This window comes from Oryx dammah, unplaced genomic scaffold (genome assembly GCF_014754425.2).
Source record: "Oryx dammah isolate SB20612 unplaced genomic scaffold, SCBI_Odam_1.1 HiC_scaffold_17, whole genome shotgun sequence".
NCBI classification, from domain to species: Eukaryota; Metazoa; Chordata; class Mammalia; order Artiodactyla; family Bovidae; genus Oryx; species Oryx dammah.
Genome location: NW_024070201.1, coordinates 47371404 through 47398147, shown reverse-complemented (window position 1 = coordinate 47398147; position 26744 = coordinate 47371404). Strand labels below are relative to the sequence as shown.

The window sequence follows — 26744 nt, the reverse complement described above, 5'->3', positions numbered from 1 at the left end:
CATTCTTGACCAGAAAATCCCAGGGACAGAGGAGCCTGGAGGGCTACAGTCCATGGGGTCACAAAAAATTCAGACAAGACTTAGTGACTAAAAATAACTGCAACAATTGCATCAGAACTATTTTAACTTTAAGAACATTTCATTTTTATTTTCTAGTATCAAATCACATTACTGAAAGACACTTATGTTAGTTATAAATATGAATACGTTCAGTTTGCTATCTAGACAATTTCTTTATGGCTTGACTTCCACATACTTTATTTGAAATAATACCTCATATAATAAGACAACTTGTGGCTCTCTTCAAGTCTTCAGTTGATCATTTTCTATTGTAGTGTCCAATTGTTTGGGAACGGTTGGGAATGATTAAAATATATAACAGTGGTGGATTTGGACAATGAGTCCTCTGTGGAAAGCTAAGGTTTCCTGGTGATGAAATATTGTGATGCTCATGATTCTCTTCTGGATTTGGAAGGTCCAGAAGTCCCCTGATTATACACATAGGAGACATAGAGATGAAGGGAAAACAACCTGGGCCAGGGCTATGCCCTGATATATTAACACAAGGGAGGGCATGTAACACTGTGATTCCCTAGAGCTTGTGCGTGGATAGAGCTTATCTGTTTCTATTTGGAAAATACAGTCTCTAGAGACAGATCTTGGAGAAGGCAATGGCACCCCACTCCAGGACTCTTGCCTGGAAAATCCCATGGACGGAGGAGCCTGGTAGGCTGCAGTCCATGGGGTCGCGAAGAGTCAGACACGACTGAGGGATTTCACTTTGACTTTTCACTTTCATGCATTGGAGAAGGAAATGGCAACCCACTCCAGTATTCTTGCCTGGAGAATCCCAGGAATGGGGGAGCCTGGTGGGCTGCCATCTATGGGATCACACAGAGTTGGACATGACTGAAGTGACTTAGCAGAGACAGATCTATAGTGCCCAGTGTTACTGTCCCGCTGAGCAAATGTTTAGCCTCTAGAAAAGGCTGTAAGAAGACTAACAAGAGCAAGTTAATTTTGTGCAAACATAGAATCTGGAAATTAATATAGGACACAGGAAATACCAAGGCTAGCAAGATTGAAAACTCAGACTCTTTGAGGATCTCCATTTTATGATAACCTTTGCACTTGTGCCATTTGGCCTGCTAGTTCTTCTCACCATATACATATATGCTCTTAGGTACAGGCTCAGGTGTATTCTACCATCTATTTTCCTACCAGCAGTTCAGAAGTTATGTTTCTTGTACTTTTATATTTACAGTTTCTGATATTTTCCTGTCTTCTGGGGTAATTAATTGATACTATAATGATTCATATATTTCAGATAATCCATTTCTCTTAATACTAATGTACCTGAACATGGAAGTGTTAGTTGTTCAGTCGTGTCTGACTGTTTGTGACCCCATGGACTGTAGCCCATGAGCCTCCTTTATTCATGGAATTCTCCAGGCAAGAATACTGGAGTGGGTAGCTATTCCCTTCTCCAGGAGATCTTCCCAACCCAGAGATCTCCCGCATTGCAGGCAGATTCTTTATTGTCTGAGCCACCTGAGAATCCTCACCTTTACATCATTTGTGACTTTTTTTTCTCATTTAAAATAGTTGATTTGACTTGGTGATTATTTTCATTATTGATTTTGAGTTTTTCCTATTGATTTGCAGGTGTTTCTCAGATATTCTAACCTAAAACTTGTTAATCTTAAACTCTGTCAATAACTTCTAATTGGGCTTTTATCTGTTAACTTTGTCTATGATGCCATTAGTTGACAAAAAAATCTTCCATTTTGATGTAAAGTCAATCACATTTTGCCTGTTTTTTAAAAACTCTGAATTTTTTATTCTGCTTTAACATTTCCCCATCTATCCCTTGAGACTTAAAACCCTCAGTTCTATTTTCTAGACTCACTTCCAGCCTAATATAGATTACAGGCATCTGTTCCTTTCTCCCTTTTATTCTAAATTATGTCTCAATCCTGGCTTTTTCTAGCCTGGCCCATTCTTAACTCTAGTTGAATTGTCTTCCTAAGAATACCACAGCTCCCACTTTCTCTTTCTGTTCTTTCTCTCTTCTATTTGTGAGCCAGGACCTTCAACTTCAAAGGACCTTGAAAGTTCCTGGATATCATTCTATTTCATATTCTTGAGGGAATTTAGTTTTACATTCCTATTCATCTATCTGGATGTAGTTCTTCCTCTTAGGAATAATGTGAATGTTCCATGAAATGAAAATTATGGATCTCTGGGCCTTATTAATAACTTGATCCTAAAATCAATGTAATAGCCTAATTTTTTGCCCTTGGTACTAACATTATTTTGAATAAGTGATGTGAAGGTGTTATAGACTGACAGGCCCTTTCATGTTTTGTGACTATTATCTCTTTGATAGAAAGAAACTGATTTTGATTATAATAAAACCTGAGTCTGATTTCATATAAATCACCATGCAGTTCTACCCATTATAAATTGTGAGCCATAGAGAGCTAGTATTCTTCTTCACAGAAATTTAGATGCAACCAGCTTGATGCATTTATAGCTCACATAGATATATTTTAGCAAATGAAAATAGGAATTAAAATTTGCATCAAAAGACATGCTCATTAGTCAGATCTGAGTACTCTGTGGTGTTTTCCATGACAGAAAAATCTTGTCTTGATTTTCAAAGCTATTCTTTTTGACCAGTGTTCATAACAAACTTTTGGAAATCTTAGAACTCAAAGAGAAAATCACGGCCATTTCTCCACAAATTATCTTTTGCACCTCAAGTAAATTTTAGTTTCTTGAAAGATCCTGTTGAGAATGGTTAATTTTAAAAGCACTCCAGCCAAGATTTAGTGGTATTTGTAAATATTTCTCTATTACATAAGCCAGATTCTAATATTTTGTTCTTACATTTTGTCACCAGGAAAATATAGACTAAATTTAAAACAAAAAAAGGTGAATTTTAGAGTTTGATTTAAATATTTTGTAAAAATTAAGGAAAATAATGCTAAATGTCATTTCATGGCACAACTTTTAAAACAAATAATACATCTTAATAATTTTATTATTATAAAATTAATAAATATTAGCTAAAAATACCCAAATGTATAGAATTTATAGGATATATATTTTAGTAGTTCCTCAATCTAACCTAAATAATAGATTTCACTGTTAACGTGTGATTTAATATCTGAATATCATTCGTGTGTGTACCTCCAAACACATTTTGCTAGCTTTCAGCCATATCAAAAGTATCTGAAAGTGAAAGTGAAGTCACTCAGTCTTGTCTGACTCTTAGCGACCCAATGGACTGCAGCCTACCAGACTCCTCCATCCATGGGATTTTCTAGGCAAGAGTACTGGAGTGGGTTGCCATTTCCTTCTCCAATGCATGAAAGTGAAAAGTGAAAGTGAAGTTGCTCAGTCATGTCTGACTCTTAGCGACCCCATGGACCACAGCCTAACAGACTCCTCCATCCATGGGATTTTCCAGGCAAGAGTACTGGAGTGGGTTGCCATTGCCTTCTCCGCTAATTTCAAAAATATACAAGCAACCCCTGCAGCTCAATTCCAGAAAAATAAATGACCCAATCAAAAAATGGGCCAAAGAACTAAACAGACATTTCTCCAAAGGAGACATACAGATGGCTAACAAACACACGAAAAGATGCTCAACATCACTCATTTTCAGAAAAATGCAAATCAAAACCACAATGAGGTACCATTTCACACCAGTCAGCATGGCTGCGATCCAAAAGTCTACAAGCAATAAATACTGGAGAGGGTGTGGAGAAAAGGGAACCCTCTTACACTGTTGGTGGGAATGCAAACTAGTACAGCCACTATGGAGAACAGTGTGGAGACTCCTTACAAAACTGGAAATAGAGCTGCCTTATGACCCAGCCATCCCACTGCTGGGCATACACAGCGAGGAAACCAGAAGTGAAAGAGAAATGTGTACCCCAATGTTCATCACAACACTGTTTATAATAGCCAGGACATGGAAGCAACCTAGATGTCCATCAGCAGATGAATGGATAAGAAAAGCTGTGGTACATATACACAATGGAGGATTACTCAGCCATTAAAAAGAATAGATTTGAATCTGGAGGATGAAACTGGAGCCTATTATACAGAGTGAAGTAAGCCAGAAAGAAAAACACCAATACAGTATACTAACGCATATATATGGAATTTAGAAAGATGGTAACAATAACCCTGTATGCGAGATAGCAAAAGAGACACAGATGTATAGAACAGTCTTTTGGACTCTGTGGGAGAGGGAGAAGGTGGGATGATTTAGGAGAATGGCATTGAAACATGTATAATATTATATAAGGAATGAATTGCCAGTCCAGGTTTGATACAGGATACAGGATGCTTGGGGCTGGTGCACTGGGATGACCCAGAGGGATGGTACGAGGAGGGAGGTGGGAGGGGGGTTCAGGATGGGGAACACGTGTACACCTGTGGCAGATTCATGTTGATGTATGGCAAAACCAATACAATATTGTAAAGTAATTAGCCTCCAATTAAAATAAATGTTTAAATTTAAAAAAAAGTATATGTATGTCTTTGGTCTTATAACCTTAGCAACTCTGGATCTTGAGAGTCAATTTTAATGTTTCATTTGTTTACCAAATATGAAATTTTAGTGAGTCCCTTGGACTGCAAGGAGATCCAACCAGTGCATTCTAAAGGAGATCAGTCCTAGGCATTCATTGGAAGAACCTATGCTAAAGCTGAAACTCCAATACTTTGGCTACCTCATGTGAAGAGTTGACTCACTGGAAAAGACTTGGATGCTGGGAGGGATTGGGGGCAGGAGGAGAAGGGGACGACAGAGGATGAGATGGCTGGATAGCATCACGGACTCGATGGACGTGAGTTTGAGTGAACTCTGGGAGTTGGTGTTGGACAAGGAGGCCTGGTGTGCTGCGATTCATGCGTTTGCAAAGAGTTGGACACGACAGAGCGACTGAATTGAACTGAACTGATGAAATTTTATTTGCTCTATTGTTTCAAATTTGGAGGTTTTAAAATTTTAAATGTGATTGAACATCTTTCCATTTTTATTGACCATTTTCTTTTCTAAGTAGTGACAAATTAAGCTCTATGTGTTCTTTCTGTTTGCTTATTTTATTCTTTGTGATACTGATTTGCAAGAATGTTTTGCCTAAGCAAATTAATTCTTTCATGGGTTGATTATGCTTATTTTAAGAGTCTGAGATTTCCTAGTATTTTTATGTATCTATGTGCATGTGTGTGACTTCCCTGGTGACTCAGTGACAGAGAACCCCCCTTGCAATGCAGGAAATGTGGGTCTATTCCTGGGTCTGAAAGATCCTTTGGGAAAGGAAATGTCAATCCACTTCATTATTCTTGCCTGCAAAATCCCTTGAACAGAGGAGCCTGGCAGGCTACCCTCCATGGGATTTCAAAAGAGTGGAACATGAATTAGCCATTAAATACACCACAGACACACACATAAACACATGCTTGTGTGTAGCCAGTGTAATTGATCCTCATTCTATGAACACTAATTTTCTGTCCTTACTGGGGAGGCAACTCAATCCAGTATTTTTGCCTGGGAAATCCCATGGACAGAGGAGCCTGGCAGGCTTGCAGTCAATGGGGTTGCAAGGAGTAGGACAGGACTTAGTTACAACGATGAACAACCACCAGCTTATGATGAATTAGTTTGCAGGGCAGGAAGAGAAATGCAGACATAGAGAATGGACTTTTGGATACAGAATGGGAAGGAGAGGGTTGGGCAAATTGAGAGAATAGTATTGACATATATACACTACCATGTATAAAACAAAGAACAGGAAGCTGCGTATAGCATAGGGAGCTCAGCTCCATGCTCTGCGATGACCTAGAGGAATGTGATGGGGTCAGTGGGTGGGAGGCTCAACAAAGAGAAGATATATGTATACATATGGCTGATTCACGTTGTTGTGCAGCAGAAACTAACACAACATTGTAAAGCAATTATATTCCAATTTTAAAAAGAGAAATGTGAAAAAAAAAAGAAAAAAAATACCGTTAAGTCTTTACATAACAGTGTAAGATTGCACAATGTGAACATATTAAGCGCCATTGAACTGTGCACTTAAAAAAAAATATTTTAAATAAAAAGCTAAAATAAAAAAGAAGATAGGAAGAATCCTTACAGAGAAAATGTTTCTCTTTAAGTTTACAGTTTTATTTTTGGATATAATATTGATCTACCTATAAATTATTTGGGAATATTGTGATATTTGCATTTAGGTTAAGCAAATTTGATGTAGACTTAGCTTTAAATTTTCCAAATGACCATTAAACAATCCACATATTATTTTACTTAATGTTCTTTTATATTCAAAAGTTCATATATCCCATTGTATCAAATATTATTGCTTTGTAATATACTTTATTAATTTTAAAAACCACTCTAATTTTTTTTCTATTTCTTGTTTAACTTGCCTCAGAGGCTATATAAAAGAATGTAAGTTAAAAGTGTTGTAACTTACTTAGTCACAGTGAAACTGTAGACTTGTTTTAGGAGGACAAAAATAGTTAAATAGAGTAGAGAATGCGGTTCTTTTTCTTCAAGTTGATGCTTTTACAATTATCAGTGTTAATGATTTCTAAATGTGTTTATGCATTTTAATACCTAGAAGTGTTACATTTGTTAATAGGATTTGTCTTTCTACTTTACTTTCTAGTGGCATTTTTTAGTGTAAATGATTTATTTTCAGAATGTGCTACTTGCTAAAAGTTTATAATTGTAAAAGTTGTTAGGAAAAAATTACTGAATTTTGCAATTTTGGTATATTTGAACATGGCTTTCTTCCATCACAGTTTAACATTATAATTAATTTCTCAATTCATTTCATTGACTAATAAATAAAGAAATAACATGAAATTATCATGCTATAGTGGGAATTTATTTTTTCCATTCTTTGAAGGGAATTATGACAACAATCTATGAAAAATCTTTTTTCATTTGCAGGCAGTCGTTGTTTTAAACTTCACCTGTTTTACTATAAATTAGATGAAATAAAAATTTCTTCCCTATTTATTTGAATTATTGATTCAATTCAGTTCAAAGTAAAGAGAAATAAATTATCAAATGTATATTTTAAGACAGCTTCACTTACAATATAGTTTCATTACATAATGGAAATAACTTCCACATTTTCAACCTTTGGTTTTCCTTATTTTCAAATTGTTTTGAACTCATTTTTAAAATTAATTTTCTTCTTTATAGTTTATTATTTAAAAAATTAATTTATTGCTTTAATTGGAGGCTAATTACTTTACAATATTGTGGTGGTTTTTGCCATACATTGACATGAATCAGGCGTGGGTGTTCATGTGTTCCTGATCACAAACCCCCTCCTCCTACCTCCCTCCCCATCCATCCCTCTTCTTTTAGGTCCTATTTCCATAAGTTTTATTTTCATTTTAATTTTTTAAGTTATGAAAGTATGATAACACATTTACAGGATATGTGGAAAATAAAGAACAAGGTTATATACAGTTCCACTACATATTAAAATTATTTTTTAAGTAAATAAGATTTTTAGTTGGAGTTTCAATATCAAACTCTTAAAAATTAATAGAATGAATATACAGGGAAGTAGAAGGATATGCTACTGCTGCTGCTGCTAAGTCACTTCAGTCGTGTCTGACTCTCTGCAACCTCATAGACAGCATCCCACCAGGCTCTTTTGTCCCTGGGATTCTCCAAGAACACTGGAGTGGGTTGCCATTTCCTTCTCCAATGCATGCATGCATGCTAAGTCGCTTCAGTCAGGTCTGACTCTGTGCGACCTTATGGGCAACAGCCGACCAGGCCCCTCTGTCCACGGGGTACTGTAGGCAAGAATACTGGAGTGGGTTGCCATTTCCTTCTCCTGTAGAAGGATATAGTAGATCTGATATTAATTTCTAACATAATTCCACAGAGATAAGAGAACAGACTCTATGATTTCAATACCTTTAGCCCATGAAATTTTTGCACCTTTTTTCATGTCCTTGGATATGTTTCAGTGTCTCCTAGTTTACAGTCTATGGGAATTTGTATCCTACTGCTGTGTGAAAATTGTATAAATCTTAATTATTTGAATTCATTCACAGTGTTTTCAGGTCTATTATATCCTTCTACATTTTCTGTTTTAAACTTTTATTTATTTTTTTGTGGAGGTGACAGCTGTTTTTATTAAAGTGAAATCAGAGGGGCCACAAGAACAAGGAAGTTAGATCTTGGATGCAAGAATCCTGTTGAGTGAGAGAGAAAAGAGAAAGACTGCTTTTTGTACCATATAATGCTGAAGTAATAAGATCTTAAAAATGAGGGACCCAAGGTGACTTTATATACAAGGTATAAAAGATTGGCGGGGCTTTCCTGGTGGCTCAGAGGTTAAAGAGTCTACCTGGAATGCGGGAGACCCGGGTTTGATCCCTGGGTTGGGAAGATCCCCTGGAGAAGGAAATGGCAACCCATTCCAGTACTCTTGTCTGGAGAATCCCATAAAGGGAGGAGCCTGGTAGGCTACAGTCCATGGGGTCGCAGAGTCAGACACAACTGAGCGACTTCACTTTCTTTCACTTTCTATAAAAGATTGGCATGAGTATTAGCTTGAATAGGGAAATGGGAACTCTTTCTCTGAGCTCATGAAGAAAGAATTAAAGCCATTATTAAGGCTGCACAGGACAAAATAAATACCCCAGTGACCCACATGTAAAACAGACTGTAAACAAGAGAATGAGATTTGAGGTTAATGGAGGGTCATCTTGCCCAGGCCGCCGTGTGTCTCAAGGCCAAATGGGCATTAACAAGCGCTGTCCTCCCAGGGTGAGGGTCAGGGGTGGGAGGGTGTGAGGCGTCAACTTTTATCTTTTGATGTACATTTAAATAAATTTTACTGAGAAGCAGAGAGAAAAGTCGAATCTGATGTAGTGAACTGGATGCCATGCTACCCTTGAAGATTTTTATTGTTAATCCACTGCACCATTTGTGATTTGTTCATTTTTTTTTAATTTCCAAAATATAAGACTCCAAAGAAATATAATAACAAACTCACATTTTCTCTATGTACAATTCTTCCTCATCTCTTCCTTTTCTATTTTAAACATTTTGAATTAAGAGTGAAATTTAACAGCTCTTAAAGTATATATTTAAAAGTACTGAATGTGTATGTCTAATACACACATAAATATGTAATAACTACTTAATGTGTATATTTATAAAGTGTATGTTTATAAAGTACTGAATTTCCAGTATTTTTCTCACCTGATGCAAACAACTGACTCATTGGAAAAGTCCCTGATGGTGAGAAAGATTGAAGGCAGAAAGAGTAGAGGGCATCAGAGGATGAGATGGCTGGATCGCATCATTAATGCAATGGACATGAACTCAGGCAAACTTTGGCAGATAGTGAGGGACAGGGAGGCCTGGCATGCTTCAGTTCATGGGATCACAAAGTCAGACATAACTGGGCAACTGAACAACAACAGTGTGTATATTTATATATTTGCTACTAGTTAACCTGTTTCATATCTGTTGTGGCTTAATATGTTTTACATTTATATCAAAGATAGTGTTGCCTGTTCAGAATGCATGCTATAAAGATTAAGTAATGAAATGACTAATTCAGAGTCTCTGGTACAGAACAGGGGATGTAATTCTGAGTTGAACTATTTGGAGAAATTTTTAAGGAGATGTAATGTTTACCAATTTTGGTCTAACAAATTCCTTGACAGAGGTCTACAAAGTAATCAAGATTTGCTTTATCTAGTATCATGAATGTCAAAGTGTTAGTCGTTCAGTCGTGTCCAGTTGTTTGTGAACCATGGACTGTAGCATGAGAGACTCCTCTGTCCATTAAATTCTCCAGCCAAGAATACTGGAATGGGTGAAATGAAGTGAAATGAAAGTCACTCAGTCGTGTCCGACTCTTTGTGACCTCATGAACTATACAGTCCATGGGATTCTCTAGTCCAGAACACTGGAGTGGGTAGCCTTTCCCTTTTCCAGGGGATCTTCCCAATCATTCTCTTTTCCAGGGGATCTTCCTGACCCAGGGATCGAACCTGCGTCTCACACATTGCAGGCAGATTCTTTACCATCTGAAACACAAGGGAAGCTCCGTCTAGTAGCATATTTGTCAGTATTTCCCTCTAATTTGGTGATAAGGATGAGGATAATGAAGATGATTTGTTGCTAGCAATAAAAAAAGACAACAATATCATCTCCCTTATGAGAATGGCCTCATGAATGACAATTCCACCAGGTTTGTAGTACAGAAGAGGCTTCATTGCTTTCCCAAATGGTTTGTCTTCTCACCTCATATTGATTATAGAGTAACATATTTCTCCATCAGTATGAAATGACTCTACCAACGACTTTGTGCCTTACTGGTAAACAAATATAGAAAAGAGTCAATAAAGTAAGTAAGTTTAGTTCAGTCACTCAGTCATGTTCGACTGTTTGAGACCCCATGGACTTCAGCATGCCAGGCTCACTTGTCCATCACCAACTCCCGGAGCCTACTCAGACTCATGTCCATCACATCAGTGATGCCATCCAACCATCTCATCCTCTGTCATCCCCTTCTCCTCTCACCTTCAATCTTTACCAGAACCAGGGTCTTTTCAAATGAGTCAGTTCTTCCCATCAGGTGGCTGAGTATTGGAGTTTCAGCTTCAGCATTAGTCTTCCAATGAATATTCAGGACTGATTTCCTTTAGGACGGACTGGTTGGATCTCCTTAAAGTCCAAGGGACTCTCAAGAGTCTTCTCCAACACCACAGTTCAAAAGCATCAATTCTTTGGCACTCAGCTTTCTTTATAGTTCAACTCTCACATCCATACATGACTACTGGAAAAACCATAGCCTTGACTAGATGGAACTTTGTTGGCAAAGTAATGTCTCAGCTTTTTAATATGCTGTCTAGGTTGGTTATAGCTTTTCTTCCAAGGAGCAAGTGTCTTTTAATTTCATGGTTGCAGTAACCATCTGCAGTTATTTTGGAGCCCCCCAAAATAAAGTCTGTCACTGTTTCCATTGCTTCTCCATATATTTGCCATGAAGTGATGGGACCATGCCATGATCTTAGTTTTCTGAATGTTGAGTATTAAGCCAACTTTTTCACTCTCCTCTTTCACTTTAAATGAATTTATTCAGAACTGGAAAGGACAACAGTCTTAGAATTAAAGGACATCAAAGACTAAAATTAAGATTGTGAGATTGGTAGCCATTTATAGATGTAAAAATGATAGTGATAAAAGTTCCTCTCAAAAAAAAATAGTTTTTTTTAAAAAGTTCCTCTCAGAAGCTAGATACAAAGTTATTAATTGATGCTTTAATAACAAGAGAAGGCTGATGGTGCATTTGAACAGCTCATGAGTGAACCAATCTGAAGACATCGTTTAAAGTTAGAAACCAGTTGTAACTTCTATGTTGATCAAAGCAGTCATACCAATTGGTGATAAAATTGTGCCTTCACTGACACACATAGCACATGGCTTCAGAAAATTGTCTTGGAGATATTTCCTGCAGGACAAGATTTTTTCTGGATAACTGTAAATATTACCTTTTCCTAGACAAAAATGATAGGGATCTCTGATGAATAAATCTATGATCAGAACTTTCAACATTATACTTAATGAGTAAATAGAGAAATAATTTTACCATTCTTGATATTTATAAATCCTTAAAATTTTCACATGATAATGACATGTCATATAAAGTCTTAATGTTCAATATACTTTCCTTCTTTACCAAAAGTTTTCTGAAATTAACCAGCTTTTGACATAAAATGTTTCACTCCATTTTCGTGGAGAACCACTTCTGAAGCCTGGTACGGATCTGTTGGGTCTTCACTGTAGATGATGCGATTCATCAGAGCTGGGAAGACGATGGAGATGTTGCCCATGAGGACATGGACCACAGAAGAGAGGTGTTTCCCAAAGCGGTGCACTATAATCAGACTGATGATTGGAATATAGAAAAACAGAACAGCACAGATGTGAGAGACACAGGTCTTCAAAGACTTGAACCACTCCTCCTGGGATGGAATAGCCAAGACAGTGCAGGATCAGAATGTAGGACTCAATAGTTAACATGGAATCAAACAAAAGAGTACAAATCACCAGAGCCAAGGCATAGAAACTGTTGAAATGGGTGTTGAAGCAGGATAATCTCAGCAGGTCTTGATGAAGACAGAAAGAATGAAAGAGTATGTAGGAATGGCAGGAGAGGAAAAAATTTAGACAGATAATGGGAGCAATGAAAATAAAACTCTTAATTAAAATGCAAGCCTGATTTGATGATCTTGGTATTGTTTAATATGGATGTATATCCCAGGGGATTACAGATTGCTGTAAAATGATCAAAAGCCATGTCAAGAAGGACTCCAGACTATGCATGGACTCCAGAAGAGGCCATGCATAAAGGAAGTTTGGGCAATGCAGGCATCCAGGTTGACTTCCTGACTGAGCCACCCCTGGATTCCTAGGACTTAATATTTTGTAAAATATTCTGAAACCTTGGTGATAGCAAAATAGATATTTCATATTTTGAATAGCTGATATTATTTCATATTTTTAAATGAGTGAGAATTGAGAAAATAGTTGTATTTCAGATTTCAATATATGCTAGGTCTGTTTTTGCTGAACTAAATATTTTCAACTGCAGAATTATAATTAGAATGTTAATAATTTAATAAGTTATGCTGTACTCTGCTTAGTTACTCAGTTATGTCCAACTCTTTGCAACTCCATGGACTGTAGCTGGCCAGGGTCCTCTGTCCATGGGGATTCTCCAGGCAAGAGTACTGGAGTGGGCTGTCATGCCCTCCTCCAGGGGATCTTCCCAACCTAGGAATCAAACCAAGGACTTCTGCATTGCAGGTGAATTCTTTACCACCTGAGCCACCAGGGAAGCACATGAATACTGGAGTGGGTAGACTATCCCTTCTCCAGGGGACGTTCCTGACCCAGGAATTGAATCTGGGTCTCCTGCATTGCAGGTGGATTCTTTACCAGCTGAGCTACCAGCGAAGCCCTCCTAGCACATAGTAAATATTTAAAAACAAAGTTCCTTAATATGATCACTATGAAAACAGAGGCTCTGATTTTAACCAGCTTATAAGAATTTTCAATCATATGCAAAATTATGTGACTTTAAGCAGTGTTTTATATTTGCTAGCACATGAACTCTTTGAATACTTAAGCCATGCATTCAAAAAAGAACAAGAGAGCCTGTAGCTGAAGTTAAGGGAAACAAAATGAAATTTGACATTAATAGCAATAGCTTGTTTTATATAAAAGGTATCTGCTTCCCTTCAAATAAAATGTAAACATCAATCAGGGAGGAAGGAAACTACTAAAGCTTCCTGGATCTCTCTGTCCAAAGCTCATTTCCAAATTTCCCAGGGTGAGACTTTTTTTTTTTTTTGTAAATTTGATGACAATGAAAGAGGAGGGTGAAAAAGTTGGCTTAAAAAAAAAAAACCTCAACATTCAGAAAACTGAGATCATGGCATCTGGTCCCATCACTTCAAGGAAAATAGATGGGGAAACAATGGAAACAGTGAGAGACTACATTTTGGGGCTCCAAAATCACTGCAGATGGTGACTGCAACTATGATGCTTGCACCTTGGAAGAAAAATTATGACAACCTAGACAGCATATTAAAAAGCAGAAACATTACTTTGCCAACAAAGGTCCATCTAGTCAAAGCTATGATTTTTCCAAGTAGTCATGTATGGATGTGAAAGTTGGACTATAAAGAAAGCTGAGCACTGAAGAGTTGATGTTTTTGAACTGTGGTTTTGGAGAAGACTCGAGAGTCCCTTGGACTGTGAGGGCATCCAATCAGTCCATCCTAAAGGAAATCAATCCTGAATATTCATTGGAAGACTGATACTGAGGCTGAAACTCCAATACTTTGGCCACCATGAGTTTGAGCAAGCTCCAGGAGTTGGTGATGGATAAGGAACCCTGGCCTGCTGCAGTCCACGGGGTCACAAAGAGTTGGACACGACTGAGTAACTAAACTGAACTGACTCGCAATATTATTCAAAACTTGGTGAAGTGAAAGTCTGCTGTGAACACACTCCCAATGGGTTTTCTCCCATTCTTCCCAAGGGACGTAGGCACTATATGTTGCATCACTCATCCTCAACATCTCCCAGGATCTGGGATTTACTCCAGTGGCTCCTATACGGTTTGCACCTGCATAAATCTTGCTTCTCCTGGAATCTAGAGACCACTGTGACCCAAGGGAAAAAAAAAAAAGGAGTATGATTGATTTTCAGGATTGGCAAGAACATCTCTACATCTGTGAGTGACAGTTGTCTTTTACTAAGTCTCTGAAACATGAGTGGAATGGACAACATCACTGATAAATGACTGTTATAAATGACTTAGTGCCTTATGTAATAAGCAGAGTTTAATCCTCTACCCATTAGCTGTGCTTTGCAATTTATGTCACCAGGATATACTTGTAAACAACCCAGATGTGTTTTCTTTTTCTACTTTGCATGCTTAAACATTATTATTCTTTGCCAAGTAAAAGATCATTCATATTTGAGACCTGTAATGTGAAGCATTCAGCTAAAAATTGGTGGTGACCTCTGATGGGGCCAAAAATCTAATAACAGGGAAGTTTCATGTGTAGGCCTAAATTTGTCTCTGTTTCAGAGAATACTTGGCTTCTGAAAAACTACAAGCCTTGGTTGTATATTTAATGAGCTACTGTACTAATCCAATTCTTATCACAGCTGTTACTTCAGAGTTTTTATGAAGGCAGTCATTTTTCCTTGAGAGGTTACTGTCTCTGGAAATCAATGTCTGATTCCAAAATCAGTAACTCTACCTTTCTCCTTACGGGTTTCCCTGGTCTGGAACAGGACTATCCCTGGCTCTCCATCCCCTTCTCCTGTATATATGTTATGGTACTGTCAGGAAACTGCCTGGTGCTGCATGTGATCCGTACTGAGCCGAGCCTGCATGAGCCCATGTTCTACTTCCTGGCCATGCTGGCCCTCACTGACCTGTGCATGGGGCTGTCCACAGTGCACACGGTGCTGGGGATCCTGTGGGGGCTCAGCCAGGAGATTGGTCTGGATGCCTGCATTGCCCAAACCTTCTTTGTTCATGGTCTATCTTGCATAGAGTCTGGAGTCCTTCTCGCCATGGCCTTCGATCGCTTTACTGCAATCTGCAATCCTCTAAGATACACATCTATCCTCACCAATACCAGAATCATCAACATCGGTGTGGTCATTTTAGGGAGGAGTTTCCTGTTTATTACTGCTCCCATTGTCCGCCTCAAGTTTTTCCATTACTGCCGACCCCGCATCCTTTCCCACTCCTTCTGCTTGCACCAGGACCTACTCCGGCTGGCCTGCTCTGACATACGCTTTAATAGTTTCTATGCCTTAGCCCTGGTGATCTGCACACTGCTTTTGGATTCAGTGCTCATTTTCATCTCCTACATATTGATCCTGCACTCTGTCTTGACTATTGCATCTCAAGAGGAGTGGCTCAAGTCCTTGAAGACCTGTGTCTCCCACATCTGTGCTGTCTTGGTTTTCTATATTCCAATCATTGGTCTGACTATGGTACACCGCTTTGGGAAGCACCTCTCGCCTGTGGTCCATGTCCTCATGGGCAACATCTACATCCTTTTCCCACCCTTGATGAACCCCATCATCTACAGCATCAAGACCCAACAAATCCGTAACAGGATTCAGAGATGGTTCATTAAACAAACTTGAGTTCTAGAGGTTAATGTGTTTCAGGGGAGGGAAGGTAGTATTTGCAAGAGAGGTGAATAATAATGACTTTTAACAACAATAACTGTATATGAAATACTTAACAGGTTAAAGGCATATTTATGGTAATTTTCTTTATTTTGCCACTGTTTTCTACTGCCATTGTTTTAAATTTAACATGATTGACCTGCAAAAATATAAAAAGTAATTTTTTATATTAGTTTTTGAAAATCAGATAAATAGGTAGAGAAAAAGTTACTAGTCTTATAGTCAGAGAGAGAAAGGGTTATTTGTCTTATTTCTTAATTGTAAAATTAAGTATAATATTAACTGAAGTGAACCAATGAGCATTTTCAAATTTCTAAGGCTATGATTTTTCCTGTGGTCATGTATGGATGTGAGAGTTGGACTGTGAAGAAGGCTGAGCACTGAAGAATTGATGCTTTTGAACTGTGGTGCTGGAGAAGACTATTGAGAGTCCCTTGGACTGCAAGGAGATCCAACCAGTCCATTCTGAAGGAGATCAGCCCTGGGTGTTCTTTGGAAGGAATGATGCTAAAGCTGAAACTCCAGTACTTTGGCCACCTCATGCAAAGAGTTGACTCATTGGAAAAGACTCTGATGCTGAGAGGGATTAGGGGCAGGAGGAGAAGGGGCCGACAGAGGATGAGATGGCTGGATGGCATCACTGACTCAATGGACGTGAATCTGAGTGAACTCTGGGAGTTGGTGATGGACAAGGAGGCCTGGCGTGCTGCAATTCATTGGATCACAAAGAGTCGGACACGATTGAGCAGCTGAACTGAACTGATAATACATCTATGTTTTTTTGAATTCTAGCTTAGAATATTTTATTTTTTCATGTACTATTATATGTGTTTAATACACATAGAAGAAGCAGATTTTATATATTATTTTTATGTGTCACAAATCATCTCTATAGTGATCATTCATACTTCTACTTATTACTGAACAAAAGTGTCTGGAGAGCCCATTCCTTTCCATCTAGTAAAATGTATGATATTCATAGATTACATTACATAGCTAATGCAAAAGTCTGATAAATAAGGACATTGAATCTGCTACCACATTTCTATATTTCCTAGCCAGTACACCCAAATACATACATTTGCAATTTGTAGTAAATTTAGAGTAGTGTGGGATGCTCATTGATTTTTAAACGATATTTTAATTGACTTTTGGAGGAGGTCATGGCAACCCACTCTGTTATTCTTGCCTCAAGAATCCCATGGAGTTAGGAGCCTGCAGGCTACAGTTCATAGGGTCTCAAAGAGTCAGACACTACTGAGCAACTAACACTTAACTGATTTTAACATCAATTGACTTTACCCTTGGGATCTGTAGACAAAATGACACTTTACAGACAGTTTGATCAGCCTCTTCATTTTTAGGAGAGGAGAATGAGGTACAGAGGTACTAATGTTTTACTAATACATTAGTGGTTAATCCAAGGATAGAACTGTGTTTTTGAGAATCTTTTGAGTATATGTCCCATTTCTAATTCTCATCCTCTTCATATGTAAAATTAGATAATTTAATTCAATCATCAAAAGCAGGTGTATATTTTGGGGGAGGTTTCCACTTAAAAAAATGCCCCCCCCCCAAAAAAAAGTCAAAGAAAAATCTGGTGTGTCTCAAGATTTGTTGTTTTTCTTTTTTTTTTCTTTCTTACTTTGAATATTGCAACTTAATCATGGCTATGTACTCGTCATGACTGGGGCAGCAGGGTTACTAGCAGAAGCTAACTGCAGTTAAACTACACAATTTGGAAGTAAATTGCCGCACATTTACTTTGAAGTATACAAAACTCCCTGTATAGCACAGGGAGGTCTGCTCAGTATCATGTAACAACCTCAATGGGAAAAGAATTTCAAAAACAATAGATACATGTATGTGTATAACTGAATCACTTTGTTGCACAGCTGAAACTATCACAACTTTGTTAATCAGATATACTCCAATATAAAATAAAAAGTTCAAGAAAAATATGAGTATAATGTTCCATCCATAATATTCTAGAGAATATGGAAATATTCAATTTTGAAAATTATTATTTGCTTTGTTAGTTTTCAGTTTGTCTTTTAGCACACTATTATGAGAAAAATAATGGTTGTTTTTTCTTTTTACGTAAAAGACTCTGAGTTTATGTTTTTTACTCTTGCCTTTCAGAATGGTCACCATTCATGCCCACACACATCCCTATAGCTCAGTCTGCCTAAACAGCTCTGCCCTTGTCAGATGAGTTCCTTGATGCTGCCTTTCTTCTGATTTCCCTGTGATGGTAATTTTAAAATTGCAGAATCCCTGCCTTTTGCATCAGTCTTATTTGCAAATTATTGTTAATTAACTTGTTCTAGTTACAATGGAGAATGTATATTATTTCAGAAATAAGGATGGGAAGAAATGTCATATTCAATAATCATATTGATCAATGATGATAAGTAAATGATCCCTATCATATATACATTAAGGTTGACATTAAACAAAATACATTTATGTATATCATAAGTCAAATTCTGAAGTAAGAATAACTAGCAGAGTTAGCCATGGGCAGTAGTATGCCCCATTTTATACAACAGTAAAGTAGGTTTGGGGAATTTAAAATTTTATGTAAGTTGAGGGTTTTTTTTTTTTTTTTCTCCATAAATATTTCTAAGAAAAGTTTCCCAGTATTCAGGTCTCTTTAAAATCTCATATTGTAAGTTATCCTCTCAGTTTCTTTATTCTAAAAACTGACTGGAAGACACAAACTGAAAGGAACCCATGTAAATAACAGTGAAAAAAGAAAACTTGAAAAAAAAGTGATTCATGAAATGAAGTCAAATGCTATTTTTACACATTCAGTCTTTAATTAAATTAAAATATATAGATGACTTATAATTAGAAATGTGTTATTAATCCTTGGTGGCTCAGACTGTTAAACATCTGCCTGCAATGTGAGAGACCCGGCTTCAATCCCTGGGTTGGAAGATCCCCTAGAGAAGGAAATGGCAACCCACTCCAGTACTCTTGCCTGGAAAATCCCGTGGATGGAGGAGACCAGTAGGCTACAGTTTACGGAGTCGTAAAGAGTCGGACACGGCTGAGCGACTTCACTTTCACTTTAGTATTAATGCATTATGTGCATATGTGTGAATATATATACACATGGTATATGTTTATGCATATATATGGGGCTTCCCTGGTGGCTTAAATGGTAAAGAATCTGCTTGCAGTGCAGGAAACACGGGTTTGATCCTTGAGTTAAGAAGATCCCCTGGAGAAGAGAATGGCTACCCACTCCAGTATTCTTGCGTGGAGAATTCCAGGGACAGAAGAGCCTGGTGGGCTGTAGTCCATTGAGTTCCAAAGAGTTGGACATGACTGAGCAACTAACACCTTCCCGTTTTTTCATACATACATATTCGCTTCCATGGTGGCTCAGTGGAAAAGAACCCAACTGCCAATGCAGAAGATGTGGGTTCAATCCCTGGATTGGGAAGATCCCCTGGAGAAGATAATAGCAACCCACTCCAGTATTCTTGCCTGGGAAATCCCATGGACAGAGGAGCTTGGTGGGCTACAGACTATAAAGCAGCAAAAAGTTGGACATAAGTTAGTAAATCAACAACTGTATATATATATATGCACTTGTGGTAAGTTGCTTCAGTTGTGTCTCAGAGTTGGATACAACTTGACAACTGAACAGCAAATATATACATATAAAATCCTTATAATTTGCAGATTTGTAAACTCACCTACTTGTTAAAATTTATTTGAAATATCAAAATCAATACTGAAGAGTGTCTTCATTGTCATTGGTAATTGTGCACAGATCAGCAAAATATTTGAATTGTCCAATGCACATATTCCCATCTCCACAGGGTGATGTTCTGCCTTCTTGTTTCAGATCTTATACTATAAATGAGTACCCTTTCTTGCAGTCTTTTTATAATGTGTTTTTTTTTCTCATTTTTGTGCTTCCAGTGGTGATTTTTCTGTATAAAATGGCCCCCAAGCAAAGGGCTGAAGTGCTGCCTCTGTTCCTAAATACAAAGCTGTGATTTACTCTATGAAAGAAATAATATGCTGGATAAGCATCTGTAAGGCATGTGTATAGCACCGTTGTCCATGAGGTCAATGTTAGTGAATCAAAAATACTATGCATCCAGTAAAGAAAGAGGAAATTTATAGTCTGCATATGAGGCTGCTCAGACAAGTGCTTAAGTAACATTTACAGTGTGTGATGATGCTATGGAAAAATGGGAAAATGGCTAAATTTGTAGATCATGAGATAGTAGTCAATTAAATAACATGTAGTGGGCAACCCGGTTGTGAGGGCAGAATCCAAATAAATTTACAGACACATCACCCGGGTTGAGGAAAATGTGTAACCCTTTATGACTAGTTTTATTATAATGAAACACTGCATGTGATTCCTTATTTGTAAGAAATACGTATTAATTGTGTTTAACATATATTAAAATGTATCTTTAAACAGAAATACACACACAAAAGATTACGTGCTAATTGGTTGATGAAAATGTGTCCAGAAGCCCAAAAGAACTTCATGCTGTATTTCTCCAAAGGAAAGATGGTTCAGAATTTACTGGAGTGTTTGCAATAACTTCACAGAACATAACTGCAGCAAATAATGAGGACAGATTGTCTGTATGTATATGTATATATGTGTATATTATGTATATATATATATATATTCTGAAATTCTAGTCTTTTGAGATATACAGGAAAATATATGCATGTTTACATATATATACATACATACATGTTTATGGCATCATTAATATGTTTGAAAAAATGTTTACTTAAAGAAAAAGTTAACTAAATTATGAAACTTCTACAATATTCCATGTTATAGGAATTTTAAAAATGAAGGAAGCCCAAAAGTTTTAATTACAGAGATGTCTGTTTCGTGACAGTAGATGAAAAATTCCTGAGGAGCAATATTTATTATATGAAGCTCATTTTTATTTTAAATAATTCCACATATTACCTGAATATCACACTCTTTAATTAACTCTGATAAGAAAGTAAGGAGAGCAAAAAGAAGAAGCAATTTACATTGTTTGAGTTTTATATAAGAAAATGCATTGTTTCAGTTTAAATAAGAATATTCTGTGGGTTTTTCATGAGATGTAGTGTAATTTTGACCTAATTTTGACCTGATTTTTCATATATGTAGAAGTCACAAAAGTTTTCATATATACTAAAGATTATATAATTTTGTGTTTGCAAAGTTATCTAAGCATAAATTTTAAATGTGTTGAAAGGTAAAAACAAGCTAAATAAAATATTATATATATGAAATCTAAATTATAACTCAGTCAAGATAAGCAGATAATGGAAGCTAGAGGAAACACTTTACCAATGAACTTTTTAAAAAGTTAAAATGCATTACAGACAATCTGAAGCAATGGAATGACAGAGGAATATTTCAGAGAACAGAGAAAGTGGACTGTCTAAAGCTACATTTGTAGAGTCACCTGCTGTTCCTGAGGATAAAGCAGGAGGAGAAGAACAATTTTTTTGCTAGCAGAAAACCAATTTTAAAAGTCAGGAAAAAACAGCAACAACAAAAAAAGAGAGAGACAGAGCAGGCAATATAAGTATCTAAATTCAGGTGAGAAAGAATAACCCAGAACTAAGACTGATAATGAAGTAGTTTTCACATAACATATTGGCTGAGTGGAGCTTTTCCAGTGACTCAGACAGTAAAGAATCTGCTTACAATGCAGGAGACAATCTCTCCCACAATCTCCGAGTTGGGAAGCTCCTCTGGAACAGGGAATGGCAAGCCACTCCAGTCTTCTCAGCTGGAGAAGAATTCCATGGACAGAAGAGTCTGATGAGCCACAGTTCATGGGGTTGCAAAGAGTCAGACACAACTGAGCAACTAACACACACACGTGCACGTGCACACACACACACACACACACACACATTGGCTGAATTGGAGACCAAAAATGAAAAGAACTTTGGGGGAAGAGGGAAAGAGTTTTTGGCAGTCTTGCCGTGCTTGACTCACAGGATTATTAAACTGGGTTATGGATTGTATACTTAGCTCACAGTTGAAAGCTCTAGCAAGCAAAACCTTATATGCAGAAATGTAGACAATAAAGAGGGAGAGGAATCTCTGTTGAGTCAGAATCTTGACTAGATAAATGTAATAAATCCTGGCTGGTAAAGAACCTTCCTGCCAATGCTGGAGATGCAAGAGATGCAGGTTCGATCCTTGGGTGAGAAAGATCCCCTGGAGAAGGAAATGGCAAACCACTCCAGTGTTCTTGCCTGGAAAGCTCCATGGATATATGAGCCTGGTGGGCTACAGTCCATGGGGTCAGAAAATTTTATATATCAAATCTGACACCGTAGAAAAATTACTAGATTTGGCAAGAGACAGGAACATGAGTTCAGAAACAAGGAGAAAAACAAATAATTTGAAACAAATACACAGTTGTTTTCTATTGTAATTATTAGTCAAGAATTTTCAAGTAATGGTGTTTAATATGCTCAAGGAAACAGTGAAACAAATAGTAAATAAATGAGAAAATTGGGAATTTCACCAAAATATACCAAAATTAAAATTAAATAGTGAGACAAAGAGATAGGAAGAATGAATTAGATGGATATTATAAAAACTATGAGCCACAAAAACTAAACTCAATAAATCAGGAAGGCAGAGTTACAGAAGTGGAAGGTAGGGTTAGTGAATTAGAAAAAAAAGTTAGTTGAAAATAACAAAACTAAGTCAATAGGTCAAGATATATTGCTAGAGAAAAAGAAACACTTCACCATGATTAAAAGGTCAATCAAGCAATAAATTATATTTGCTTTAATATTTACTTAATAAATGGAAGTGTCTAACTACTCATAGCTTAAAAATAAAAATTCAGTAGTTCTAACAGGAGAAATAAACTACACAGTAATCCATATTCACAGTGGGAAACTTTAATTCTATTAAATGCTAAAAATACAACCAAGGAACTGTAAAATTATAAATAACAAAATCATATAACATTAAAAATTTTGATTGTAGACACATAAATATATAGATATGGAAATAGTTACAGATATAAATAATACTGCACTCAACATGTACATCAACAATGAGTGACAACAGAATGGGTCATGAAAAAAGTTTAAATTTGTATTTTTAAAATACACTTTAGTGGAATATTATTAATGATAACTATCTGAAAAGTTAATAATAAGACAGGTATGATGAAGATTTGCAAGATTAAAAAAAAAGAATGATGATAACAAAGATGAAAGCCATAACTGAGTCCTTAATAGTTGCTAAGTCCCATATAAAGACCATTATATAAAGATATCCGTTATATTATACTATGACAACCACCATCCTTCATTCCCCAAAAGACTTATTTTTATTCATAATTAAAAGTTAGATAGCTTAATTTGTGACAATAAATGTTTTTCCAATGCATACATTTAGGAAGTGACTAAAGTTTTGAACCAAGTTCATTTGACTCCAGAACTCTCACATGTAACCAATTTTGACCATTTTTTTCATACCAAATTGAAATCTGCTTTTTCTATTAAATATACTTGGCAAACATTTGATTGCTTGCACTCAATGGTGATGATCTTGGAAAATGAATATTTCACTTCAATATCCTATGAAATATTATCATTAGGATATGAAAATCTTAATAAAAAACAAAGAAGAAGAAAAGACATTTAGAAACCAATATAATAAGAATTCCAGGGCTTCTTTGTGGCTCAGTGGTAAAGAATCTGCCTGCCAATGCAGGGGACACAAACTGGATCCCTGATCCATGAAAATCCCACATACCATGAAGCAACTAAGTCCATGCACCACAACTACAGAGACTGCACTCTAGATCCTAAGAGCCACAGCTTTTAAAGCCCTGGCACCTTGGGGTGTGTTCTCTGCAACAAGAGAAGTCACTATAATAAGAAGCCTGTGCACAACTAGAGAGTAACCCCTGCTTCCTTAACTAGAGGAAAGTCCTCACAGCAATGAAGACCAAGCATAGACAAAAATAAATAAATTTTAAAATTCATAATAATTTAAAAATTCATAATTTCTGTCCAGGTTTCTTAGACTTCCATCCTTGCTAGGTCAAAATTGTTTGTTGAATCAAATAATTGAATGAACTTTAGAACAATGTGGTCTACAGTAAGTTTAAAAGTTGCCTTTATGTTCAGAACATTCATAGAAACCCCAAATACCAAAGATTTTTTTCAAATTGCTCTTTTTATAAAGAAATTAAGTAGACACTTAAGAACAATAAAAAATATAAGGATAACATTGTATGCTACAGTCCTAAATTTGTCAGAAAAAACATTTTATGGCATAAGACTCACCAATTTGGTAGCATAAAATACTTAGTAAATACAACTTCATGAAGAAGGATATATTTATAGATAGTTATGTCTACAGTAGACCAGAAGGAGACATTCAAGGGGTGGATTTTGATGAGACAAAGTAATCATTAAAGATTTTTTAATAGCTGGAGAAAGAATGTAAAGGGACTTATATACCAAACAAAGGAGGTGGGTCCTGTGATTTTAAGTATAAGGAAAAATTCAGTTATGTTCCACTATGATCTGAAGAGGGTCTCTGCATTTTGTTATTTCACTCAAACATGGCCTTGGTGATAAGGAGAGTCATGAGTTCTGATTCTTCCTTCAGACTATTATTTAGTCTGTGAACACCATATCATCCCTTATATTTCACATTTTATTAATGTATTCATCAAGTAAGATGATACTCCAAACCACTAACTGGATTTGCAGATCACATATGCTCAAAAGGTGACACATTAAATCCATAGGATCAACTAGTTGTATCAAATGTCAAGCCTGACCTTTGAAACAACAATTTTTACTACCTTATCTCGAATGTTCTTGGTCTTCACCCCATAGACAAAAGTGTTGAGGAAATGTGGAACCAGCTGCTAAAGAATGGACAAAGTGATACATATGTAAGATGAGATATATGTGGTAAACCTATGAGTACAAAAGGAGAGAAAAGCAGTTCTTCCAGTTCTGGAACTGGAGCTGGAAGAAGATACGTATGTGGGGAATACATGTATTAAATGCCTTAAGGCATGCCTCTTTCTGGGGAAGGTGTAAGACAGTGATAAATATTTGTGTATAGGAGAGAGTGATAAAAATGAAGTCAAAGTCACCAACAACAATAGCTTCAAGGAGACCATAGAACTTAGCAACATCTGTAGTGGCAATCCCTACAAGGGTCATGTATTCACAGTAAGCATGGGATATTAACTGAGTTCTGTAAAAGGTAAGATGGCACTTTAGGAGCAATATGCATGGGATGAAGAGAAAGGTTGCCTGCAATGTCACTCCAACAGCAATGTCAGTGACTATCTGTTGAGTGAATATGGTAGCATGCCTCAGAGAATAACAGATTGCTACATAGTGGCCCAGAACCATGGCCAGCAGGACTCCCATTTCAATGTCCTGACATGTGTGGATGAGCCACATCTGAAAGAGGCAAGCATCAAATTAGATCACTGACAAGTGAAACCAAAAAATTCCAAGCATCTTGGGGACAATGCTCGTGCTAAGTGCAATGTCCGTGGCTCCCAGCATGGCCAGGAAGATATACAGAGGCTCATGGAGACTGGGTTCAGATTTGATGATGATCAAAAGTAGAGAATTTCCCATCAAGGCAATGATGTACATTGCACAAAATGGAATCCCAATCCAACACTGTACAGGTCAGCACAGAGGGCATAAACACAGTGTCATTCATAATAGACATGGCAGTTTAGGGGTCATCTTAGTGAAGGGGCAACACTGGTCAAATTCTGAATCTCTCTACTCTCATATACCTATGCTATTTTCAGCCAGTCACTCAACTACTGAATGACAGAAATAAGAGAACAGCTTCATTAGCTTATTTATCTTTTTTTTCCAATAATGAGAAAATGACAATATTGAGATCTATGGAAAGTTTCACCAGTATTCACTTTAGCACAGTTATCCCCTCATGTTCAGTGACTACCATAGCATAAAAACTGAATATTTGGACTCCAGGCCTATGATGGAGCCCATGTGATCAGGCTTTTTTGTCATTCTCCTCTTCCTATCGCACTCCATCTTCTCTTTTGTTTTTTAATGTTTCATTAAAATCAGAAGAAAAATGAAAAAGAAAAAAGGAAAAATGGAATACTACATTATACAGAAAGACATCAAAGTCCTTGGGCCCCATTTTTCTTTCCTCTCAACTTTCTCCCAACTCTTTGCTGTCCTTTCACTGTAGCAGGTCTTGTTTCTACAGAACAATCCAGTACTGCAAATAACAAGATGTCTCCTTACCATGAAATTCCTTCTCAGCAGAGAATTTTCAAATATGAACTTGCTTAAGTGCCCCGGCATCAGATAGACAATGGCAACTGCATATTTTTTTATGACCTTGGAAATTCTGACATAGGACACAAGTCTTATATCTCCACTACTCAGGCTTTTTCGTGCCTACAGTCTTCGATCTGTCTCTCTACCACATATTCTGCAGTTTGAAAATATTAGTTAATAAAATTGATAGGGTTAGAAAGTTCGTGATGGAGGAGAAGAGAGTCCTTGGATGTTTCACCAGGAGAGCAATGAGAAGATGCTGATGAGGTTTGGGATAAGCTTGAGTGAATAATGTTTCTTCTATGAAGGCTGAAACACAAAAAATATAGAGTGGTCCTCTTGGAGAATTGTTCAATATGTTCTCTGGAGAATAACTAAAAAACACACAGGCACATTCAGGTGGAAGTGTCTTGGGAGTCAGCAGGAACAGAAAAAGAATGCCACTGCTGGGCATACACACTGAGGCAACCAGAATTGAAAAAGACATGTGTACTCCAATGTTCATCGCAGCACTGTTTGTAATAGCCAGGACATGGAAGCAACCTAGATGTCCATCAGCAGATGAATGGATAAGAAAGCTGTGGTACATATACACAATGGA

General features: G+C 36.9%; 1 protein-coding gene and 2 pseudogenes across 1 annotated transcript; 1 reads left to right on the top strand and 2 right to left on the bottom strand.

The window, feature by feature from the left end:
* Positions 1-11798: 11798 nt before the first annotated feature.
* Positions 11799-14446, bottom strand: LOC120875915 (annotated as a pseudogene).
* A 375-nt stretch (positions 14447-14821) lies between these two features.
* LOC120876639 (olfactory receptor 51V1-like) lies at positions 14822-15760 on the top strand. Its single transcript, XM_040258607.1, has one exon. The coding sequence runs from the start codon at positions 14828-14830 to the stop codon at positions 15758-15760; it is 933 nt and encodes a 310-aa protein (XP_040114541.1). The 5' UTR covers positions 14822-14827.
* Positions 15761-24612: 8852 nt separating this feature from the next.
* On the bottom strand, positions 24613-25550 carry LOC120875914 (annotated as a pseudogene).
* Between the last annotated feature and the right edge of the window lie 1194 nt (positions 25551-26744).